Raw genomic sequence first — 10,217 nt, forward strand, 5'->3', positions numbered from 1 at the left:
GGACTTGTCCTCCTTTGTCCTTTACCAGGACAAGGTAACCTGGCTGCTTCTGGTGTTCAGCTAACCAACAGGAGGAACGCTGAAAAGGTCTCTACCTCTCCCCTTCTCAGAGCTCTGGAAGGAAGGCCGAGTCCATCCCGCTGCAAACTGCTGGACCCAGCCCTCTGCTTCCTTAGGTTCCCCAAACACTTTTTCAAAACTCTGGACCAAGGCAGGTTTTGCCCTACCTCCCTTGACCTCTTCCTGATAAAGTGATCTTACGCCTCTGGAATTGGGATTTTGAATGTATGTGCCTACCCCAAGTCTGGTATTATATTACAACGGCATGGAAACGGAGCCTAGGACTGAGCAGTCGGCCAGCCTCAAAAGCCTTCTTCACTGCCTGCCATGTAATACATGATATGCAAAGCCTCTGACTTCAGCCAGCAGATATTTAGAGACCGTGTTGGCCCTACCATGGGGACTAAACTAATGTGTGTTTAGGTCAGAAAGCGAATCAGAAAAGCCACTGGAGGGCACGTCACGCAGTGAGAGCTCTATAAATGCATCCCCACTCGCAGCGTCCCTTGGCAAACGCTCTGCTCTCCTCGCCCTGCTGTTCCGCGCTTCTTCTCGGTGCTGGGAGAACTTCGGCAGGCAGTGGTCTTCTTGACGCAGCCTTCTGCCTTGCAGAAAAGCGGGAGGGCGCGACAGTCCAGGAGGAAGGACAGCCTTCGACGGGCGCGAAGGAAGCCTCAGAGTAGCCTCCAGCAGTCAGAGCGCCCTCCTTCGGAGCTCCGGACGTCGCCACCAAGTTGCGATTGTCCCCTGGGGCTGCTGTGAGCTAAGCTCCCCGCGTTTCTGTGGATCTACCCGGCTAGAAGGAGCGAGCCCCGCGGAGGTTCCTGCACCCCTGGGAGGGGCGCTCCGCGTCACCCACTCGCACCCCAAGCCCGCGCCTCCGCAGCTCCAGCGCCTCTTCCCCGGATCTCCGTTCCTCCCCCAAGCCCAGGCCGTCACTGCCTCCGGACGTCCCCTCCCCCCCGTCCCGGTTCCGCGCCCCCCACTTCCCAACCCCGGCCCCCCGGCCCGGGCTCTCCACGACCAGCCTGCACTCCTGGCGCCCTCATGTCTTCAAGGGACTGCCAGCGCGATTTGACGTGGTGTCTCGTTCGGATCTCCAGGCAAGACCTCGGCATCATCAGACAGGCCCGCCTCATACTCTCAGCCACCGCGCCCCGAGGAGGTGCAGAGTGAGGCGATTGCCTCTGAGCCACCCGCAGCGCCCCAGCCCGGTGCAGCTCCAGCCCAGAGCTCCACGCGCGCAGCCGTGTCACCCCTCAGCCACAGCAGGGGCTGCTGTTCAGACTTGGTCTTCTTGGGGTCCAGGAGGCCGGTGTGGGAGGTGTCGGCAGCCTTCTCGCTCCTCGCGGCGGTGGCGGTGGCGGCGGCGGCTGGCACGGTGGCCGCCGCCTCCTGCGTGTCCTCGCTGTCCGGCGCGACCCCTGGATTGCGTACTCTTGATCCCGACCTTCTGGGCGGGGCCCCGCGCTCCTGCCCGCGGTCCGGATGGGTCTCCTGGCTGGGATTTGGGCCACTTGGAGTTAATGTCCAACTGGGGGTCTACGGAGACCGGATCCGAGGTAAGAAGGGAGAAGCGTGCTGGAGGGGACCCGGCGGGCGACAACGGTGTTGTCTGAGGGCAGAAGGGCGCGGCTGAACCCAAGAGGGCTACTGAGTGTAAAGTGGGAAGGCTAGCCGGAGTTCAAGAGACAAGCTTATCCGAGGGACGCTAGCCTTGCCGAGGGTACGTTCTCTTTTCCGCGTGGGAAAAAAAAATCTATGGAGCGCCTGGTGCCCTGGAACCCTGAAAGGCTGGAGGTCTGGGGGCTATTCCCATGACCCACCCTGGTAGGGCGCTGCTCTGTGCGGTCCTGGAACCGTGGAAGACTTGGCTATCCACTAACCCACCGCCGCCAGTGTCTTTTCCAGAGTGCAATTGCAGCGTTATCATAGCTCGGAGTGTAACTTACTGTTGAGCTTGTTTCGGTCTGTTCTGGAAGAAAGCTAAGCTAGGGGAAGGAGGGCTGCAAAGGTGCTGTGAACCTAAAAATAGAGGTTCACCTCCTCTAGCGAAATCTTGCAAAGCTACATGCCTACCCTTCTCGGGCCTTTTGCTAGTACTTTGTTAATGCCCTTATGCGGATCAAGATTAGGAGAAGGGCTCCTGACAGCGACTCGGCCCCGGGGTTCTGTCTCGAAAGACTTTTGAGAACCTTCCAGGTCTCCGCTAGGCCTTCGAGGTGCTTGTTTTAATTTTCTCTTCTCTCCAGCGACTCTGGGTCTCTATCCCCCAAGAAATCCCCCGCTCCCCCCGTCCCCCAACACACACACACTACTTTGTACCACTTCGAAGTGTAGATTCCTGAATGGGTTGGTTTCCAGCCCCACCCAGGGAAAAGGAACCCACGAATCAGGGTTCCTCTGCCTGGAGCCTCGCCTGTGGCAGGATCTGCCTTCAGGGCGGATGAGCGTGCCCAAGCCCGGAGTTCGCCAAGTTTGTGCTGTTTGACCAGGATAAATGCAACTCTGCCAGTCCCTTCAGGGACTGTGTGAGAGAGCACCTCCGTATTTTGAATTTGTGTTTGTTTGGGGCAATCCAACTAACCCCCATAAGCGTGCACCTCCTCCCACCAAGCCTTCTAAGAGGGATTCGCTGTTTCCTCTTGCCCTGACCATGCCCACTCCATTTCTCTGCGCTTTGGTGGGGGAGGTGTCTTTTTAAACAAGTGGCAAGTGTCTAGCGTCCAGGAAGCCCGCAGCGTCTCTAGGTTACTGTTGTAAGAGTTTGAAGTGCTCCTGGGCCTAGAACTCTATCTAACAAACGGACCCTCTTCTGATTTGCCTTCCAGAATCATCCCATATGTTTCCCCCTTTCTCCAAAGCACCCCAAGTTTCCCCCCTTTCTCCATCTTGGGCTGGTCAGTTATGGGGGAGTGGTAAAAGAACGCGTCCTTAGTCGAGGACACTGAGCACAGAAGATAAAGGCAACAGCTCTTTTAGTAATGTCTGTCCGGACCCTAGAGGAAATACCCGAGTTCAGAGTGCACTCTCCTCCCACGCCTCCAGGTCTAGAAAGCAAATCCCAAGCAAACTTCCCAGCCTACCATCCCCCCCAAAAGGTGCGGGGGCACTGGCTGGCGACGGGAGCAATCACCCACTTCAAAAGCTGTTTCTGTGACAGAGGATCAGGGTGTCTAAAAGCAGGTTGCCAAGAAACCACCTCAGGTGAAGCGCGGAGAGGGGGGAATGGGGAAAAGGAGCGGGAGAGTAGAAGCTTCAAAAGTGAGGATTCGCATAAGGACGCCCACAGGTCCCCGAGTTAGTTTGGGGATAGATGGTAGACACAGTGGTTCTTCTAGGGTTTTATATTTTAAAATGACAATTCAGCCTCCCCGCCGCACAAGCACTTACAAGGCCCGAGCGGTTTCTGGTGCCCCCTGGTGCCGGGAACTCAGAATCGGCGAGCGGCGGTTTGGCAGTCATTACCGCGGCTTTCCGCGCATCCTTTAACCCAAAGTCCTGGGACCCACCGGGTACCCACGTGCGCGGCACCAATAATTTTGCCCTGCTGAGATAAGCTGGTCCAGGATGGAGAGGGGAACCAGTTTTCCAAGCCCGAGAGAGAACGAGGGGTCATTTGGCAAAACCAACCTCGGAGTGAAAGCTTGGTTCCTGCTCTGGTCGGTCGGTGCCTTAAGCTATTCGCACGCGCGGCAAAGGCCAGGCGTGGAGGGGACTGGTCCAGCCAGTGCTTTGGGGAAGATAAGCAGGGTTGCCTCGAGGCGGGGCCCAGACAGATTCCTGAGAAGAACCTCCTAGGAGATGCACACCCCATCTTTAGCCCCGGCTGTGTGGAGCTGGAGCGAGGGTGGGGGGAGGGAGGGAAGCAAGTGCCACCAACTAAAAGGTGGCTCAGAGAGGAGCGGCCCCCGGGGCTCTCAATAAAAAGTGCGCCCGCTCCGCCTCGGGATTGGAAGGGGGAACGCTTTCGGGGCTCCCTGGACTCCTGGCCTAGGATGTGATGGAGAGCCTCCTTTGGCGAGGCAGAACGAGTGAATGTCCCAGTGTTCTCCTCCTTTGCCAGGGTCGCCCGCCACACTTCTGACCGAGGCTCTCCACATCCAATTTTAAAAGCCCTCCTTGAGCCAAACTGGAAAAAAGGAGGAAACCCTCGTAATGCAGAAGGGAAATCTGGTGCCTTCGCAGCTTCCTGCTGGCGAGCACGGCGATCCGGGACGGCGCCTTAACCCCGCGGCGCCTTAACCCTGCTCGGGATCGCCAGCCATTTCGCACGCACCCGGGAGCTGGCAGAGCTGGCACCCGGGAGGCGGGAGGCCTCGCCTTCCCCCGCTCCGGCTCACGAAGCGCCTCTCAGCATTGCCTTTGCACTGCCTGGGAGTTTTCCTGGGCCTGCGCGCGGGGAGGGAACCAGAGGCGTCTTTTTCCCTCCTCTGGAGTGTACAAGCCAGCCCGCGCAGCCGGAACCTCGGCGCTGTGTGGTTCTGTTGCTTCCCAGTCTCCGAGCCCAACAGCTGCGGAGGCAACAGACGCCCAAGGGATGGAAAATGAATTCGTCTCCGCAGCGGTGGGAGGTGGTGGCCGAATTAAACGCTTTCCTGGTGGCCTTATCAAGGGGCCTAGACTGGAATTCTGGGTGGAGATTGTGAGGGGCGGGAGGATGTACCCCAAAAAGGAGGGAGGGAAGTGCCTGGAGACTAACAGGAATGTTGCCAAGAGGATTTGGTTTTGGTATTTACCTGGAAACTGTTTTGCCCTCCCCCACGGAAAATGCCAAGGTTATTTTTATCAAATGCGTGAATTTTCTGATTTGAGAGTGCTCTCCAGGCAGTGCCCCCCCCAACTCTGGAACACTGGGAGAGAGAGTAACACCGTACCTTTAGGTGACTTAATCTCTCTCCTCATCCCCCCACCCCCAGCTCTTTGATTGGGACCTATTGCCAGGTTTACAGGGCTTTCCTTTAGCCTCTCTCACCCCCCTTTCTAGGGATATGAGGCCTAAGAGTCCAAAGGACTTTGAATAGTGGAGGGGCGAGGCCTCCTAAAGTGTTCAGGATTCTGACTGTGGTCCTGGTGTAGCTAAGGGCACAGGACGCCATAATCTCTGTTGTGAGGGAAGGGTGAGAGTCAAAATTTCACAGAGCTGCAAAAATAAAATCAAGAGCATCGTCGGGAATACCATGGAAGATTTTTTAAAAACCCAAGATATATGCAATCCCTGCCTACTAGCAACGGCTAAAAAGTTATTGGGCCCTCGCTGAGCTTTTTCTTGAGTTCATGTTCATGATTCCGAGACGTGAACTGGCATTTTAAGCCAAGTCGATGCTTCCGAAGTTAGGTAACTTAACCCAGACACTTTTAGCAGGCCAGAGTCTGTAGTTCCACATTAACTTGTTCTGCTGACTAAATTTTTTATTTATTCGGGTTGTTTGAAGGGTGGGCGGCAGACAGGGCACTGGAGCCTGCATCCTACCGAGCTGGAAGGAGGGCCCAGCCTGGGACAGAGGAGTGAGCTTGATTTTAGTCCTTGCTGTTGCTTGCTTGGGTGGAAGGCTGGCTTCCAGGGCTCAACTATGGAAGCTGCCAGGTGGGGAGGGACGGTTTCTGTCCAGGGCCTGGCAAAGGCAGCCGGATGGGGGCTACCCTATTCGCCCCCCAGGGACTGTATGGTGCCGCACGCCAGTAGAAGCAGCGGGTTAGAAGTTGCAGTATAAGTTTACGTCCAAAATCTGGGATCTGGGGAGTGGGGGGCTGAGAAGTGGTCAGCAGTGGCGGGGTCGGGAATACGGGCTGCACCTGGGGTGCACGGGGATCAGAGCGGGAGACCATGGGTGCTCCGGTAAACGCGGGTCTGCAGCTGTGCGGGAAGAGAAGCACGGAGTTGAGAGCAGGTCTGTGGGCAGCGCCGGGATCCTGGGTATCCGAGCCTAACTTGCATGGTGCGGTTCTCTCCCCCACGCCGCCCGCCCGCGCAGGTGCCACCGCTGGACGGGATTCTAAGATGAAGTTATGGGATGTCGTGGCTGTCTGCCTGGTGTTGCTCCACACCGCGTCTGCCTTCCCGCTGCCCGCCGGTAAGAGGCTTCCCGAGGCGCCCGCCGAAGACCGCTCCCTTGGCCGCCGCCGCGCACCCTTCGCGCTGACCAGTGACTGTAAGAACCGTTCCTTCCCTCCTGGGCCATCATCAGTGGACCCCAGGGCACCCGCACGCACGCAGGCATGCAGCCACCCGGGGCCAGTCGTGAAGACTGTGAGCCTCCCCACTCTCGGGCTAAGTGGGAAGAGCGCTGAGACCCTTAAGGGAACTCCTCTACCCGCTGCTGCCCAAGGGTCCCAGGTGCCTTTCTTGTAAGCAACAAGGGATCCTTTGTCCAGTGCGGAGATTATGAATAATGTCCCTTTATTATTCCCATCAACAAATCTCCCACTACCACCACCATCACAGCCAAACACCACCAGAGCACACATTTCTTCCCTGCCCCTCTAAGAATACCCCCCCTTCTTTTTTCTTCTTCTTCTTCTATCGCTGTTTTACTGTGCCTCACCGTGCTTAAGTCTAAAACCTCTTGCATTTTCATCCCCACCTGCAAGGGGATATGTGAAAAGCCAGCCAGAGAGAACCCAGAAGGGCCTCCGTGTCCAGGGCTAGCATCTGCCTAGCATCAAGTCTGTTCCGGAGAGTTCGGTGGTAGGAAGACATCAGGATGACTAGAGCAAGCAGAGCTGAAAGAAAGAAGCATTCAGAACACACCCCGGGAAGCTAATTCAAAGAAAAGCAAAGGAACAAACGAACAGGGTACTCTTACTTTAAAAACAAGCCTGCTGTTTACTACTCAAAAGCTAGCATTCTAAAAGCAAGCAATTACAGACATGATTTGATACAACCTATGCACCATTCCTCAAAAGCCCATCTGGGTAAAGTGAGATAGATACATAGCAAGTGAAGGCGATGGGTGGGAAAGTATCTAGGCAACAAAGGTAGCAACAGAAAAATAGACACACTCTCAAAATACTCATTCCCACCCACTCATACCCCCCCCAGAATTATTGACTTTGATGTTCTGCACTTGAACTGTGCTGTGGACGTGACCACCCAACCATCCAGGAAGCACCATAGCCCAAGTCAGCCCCAGGACTGAAATAAACCAAACTCTGTGGTCTTGTACTAGGAAGCAAACATTAAATGTGACATGCTTCTTGCACAAGTTCCACGAAGGTAAAATTCTATAAGGATTTCTAGAGTGATCTAGGGTTTAAAATGGAATGTAGTTAACCCCCTGAATTTCAAGCATGAGTCCCAAGACTCTCCATCAATAAATGGAGTAAACTCATCTTTAAAGAGTTCCACATCAATCACAAGCTTAGGATGAGTGTACAAACATTTCTCCAGAAGAAATTCTAAACGCCCTCTCTGCCATTGTCTTCCTTCATCTCTTCCTACAGGGCCAGCCAGAGGGACAGGAACACAGTGGCAGATAATAACAGTTCTCTAATTCAGACATCAGTGGAGAGCACAATGACTGATTGCAAGCTGATTCCTGGAGGTTTAATCGCCCGCTATTTAAGTATCCTATCCACCTGGGCTGGCTAAGTTGAGCTTTCCGTTAATTCTTACAAATGAATGGCTTTAGAACTCAATGAACAGTTTGCCACTGTCCACAAAAGAGAAGCCTTTCTTCTCCCACGTGCCAGTAATAACCAGGTCTGCTCCTTGGCCTCCATGCTCCTGGCTTACCCATCCTTTGAGAAGGGAGTCCTCTAGGATGGTAGTGGACTTTATGCCAGGAGATTCTAATATAATTGGTTTGAGGTGTAGCCTGGGTGTGGGGACCTTTAGATGCTTTCCAGGTGGGACTAGTGGCCATCCAAGATTGCATCACCATAGCTTGAAAACACCCTAGGAAAACCTCCAGCTTCTGTGAGTTAATCAGCTAGTACACAAGGAAGGTAGCACTGATTGGCATTGACTGCATAGAGCCCAGGGTGATGTGAGAGGGAATGGATTCTCCTTTCTCAAATGATGCATCATCATCTGTGCACAAGATTCTGACTACTGATTGATTTTGTTCAAGAGAGCAGAACACACCCAAATCTGCTTTGTCCATGGAAAGAGGCAGTAGAGCCTAGACAGAGAAATTACCCCAAGAGAAACTGAGCTGTATTCTAAGCCAACTGACTTCTTTCCAGGTATGTTCAATTCAGTAGCAAGCTGTCAGTGCAGGGAAGGCAAAATAATGACAGTGTGCAGACTTTAACTACTCAACTGGTGTCGGCACACCCCTGCCACAGTGCTGACATTTATATCCTGCACCGTACGTGGAGCAACTGGCTAAGTCTGGTATAGAAAACCATTAAGTCATTTCATTTCATTTGAAAATAAAAAAGTGCTATAAATTTTGGTCACTATGATTTCCTTCGGGTGCTTGGGATTTAGTGATTAAGCAAAAGAACTTCTGTTGCTTTAACAGTCAATGAGCCCTGTCCATCAGGGCACAGGAGCTGTGTCCATCTGCTCAGAACATTGGGTCCATTGCAAACTGAGCATCCTGAATTTATTCATGGCATGACTACGCAAACAGAAGTAATAACTGACTGGCTTGTCTTAAGGCGGCTATGAAATGGACGGCCTGTGGCCATTTTACACTGACTCAGAAACTTGGTTGCAGTTTGTCTTTGGAGGCACCCAAGACTTTGTCTCTCACCCCCTTTGTTCATTTGTGCCTCTTCCTGCCATTGTCTGATTAGAGATAGTGTAGGGTGGTGTCTGTAGTGTGCAATATACAGATGCTACAGCATTTTAAGGCTAACAGGGAAACTTGGCGCTTCTGAGAGCTGAGAAGGTGAAGTCTAAAGTGCCAGATGTCCATGATGGCAGCAGACAGGTCTGTGGATACTAAGGGCAGTGTTCACCCAAACCACTAAAATATATTTTGTACGGAAGGGAGAAACTCTATAGGGCTTGGATGGTCTTCAACCGATAACTAAAACTGATTGCTTTCATTTTTTTATACTTCAGGTAGTTCCTAACTTATTATAATACAATGGGATTACAGCCTGTCAGGTTGGTAGCAGGACATGAAGTTTTCTGTAGAAATAATCTTTTCGATCAAGCTTTCAGGGAATAACCCATAAAAAGCGTCATGTGAACCATGATGAAACTGAACGGTAACTCACAAGGTTACTAGGTAAGGGTCTCTGCCCTGGGTGCCATCTCCCATCATATCCGGTGTAAGAGACAAGGATGAATTGTATGTAGAGAAGCCATTAGAATAAGCATTGACTTTAAAACTGAAAACTTGAATGAAGCCAACCCAGCACAGTACAGTAGATGGTGTTAAACTTCCAAATCTCATATTTTGAGATGTGGAACTCTAAATAGGTAAGCACCACCCACTCGCTGCTTCCACCTTTACGGAGGAGCCAGTAGTAAAGGTAACTCGCTATACAAGCGGGAAAGGAGGCCTGGCTCTTGGAAAGGGGCTCTTGAAATTAAAGTCGGTGAGGAAGACTCTTTTAGGGGACACTGATACCTTGAGATCTGAGACCAGCATCTTCTTCCTCAAGCCCTAATAACTGTTCTTCAGAGAAATGCTTCCAGGGCTCACTTACAATTGAGCAGCCATAGGACATTGCACTGGCCCATCAGCCTAAGAGTTGTGCTCAGAAGAGTCAATGATAGCTAACACAAAAGTGGAAATGTCTGGCATTTCCTTTCCTACTGTATGTGTGACAGTTCTTTAAAATCCAGTGATCTTGGCCTTCACTTAATGAAAATACTTACGGTGTAATTAATCATTTGAGCTCCATCAGAAGCCATTTTATATTAAATACCCCCATATGCCAGACATGGGCAGCATCCAGAAGGCAAACATGGATCTAGTTGTAAATTATAAGGAGACAGATAGGCAGGTGGAAAGATGAGTGGACAGGTGGACAGGCAGCAGGAGGACAGATAGATACACCTATCCTTTGGCTAAAGTCATGCCACCAAGAATTCCTAGCAATGTACTTCCTGGGATTTAGAGAACAGGACAGCGAAAGTCCAGGAAAGGGATTTAAGGCATGTTTAAATGGTGGGTATTTGGAAGGAAAAGGAGGGGGACATTCCAGACCAGAGAGCAACATGAGGAACTTGTGGCCATGCTATAGGGGAAGTG

General features: G+C 52.6%; 1 protein-coding gene across 2 annotated transcripts in view; it reads left to right on the plus strand.

Annotated features, from left to right (window-relative positions):
• Window positions 1-1,556: 1,556 nt before the first annotated feature.
• Gdnf (glial cell derived neurotrophic factor) overlaps window positions 1,557-10,217 on the plus strand; it is a 22,846-nt gene continuing 14,185 nt past the window's right edge. Inside the window, exons 1-2 of one of the 2 annotated variants that reach the window (XM_005356600.3) lie at window positions 1,557-1,622; window positions 6,036-6,212. In XM_005356600.3, coding sequence (XP_005356657.1) covers window positions 6,062-6,212 — 151 coding nt within the window. In that variant the 5' untranslated portion in view covers window positions 1,557-1,622; window positions 6,036-6,061. Of the gene's footprint in view, window positions 1,623-4,594; window positions 4,635-6,035; window positions 6,213-10,217 lie in introns of those variants that run through there. The other variant, XM_013349741.2, reaches the window with a different exon arrangement.

Source organism: Microtus ochrogaster, chromosome 19 (assembly GCF_000317375.1).
Source record: "Microtus ochrogaster isolate Prairie Vole_2 chromosome 19, MicOch1.0, whole genome shotgun sequence".
Classification (NCBI taxonomy): domain Eukaryota; kingdom Metazoa; phylum Chordata; class Mammalia; order Rodentia; family Cricetidae; genus Microtus; species Microtus ochrogaster.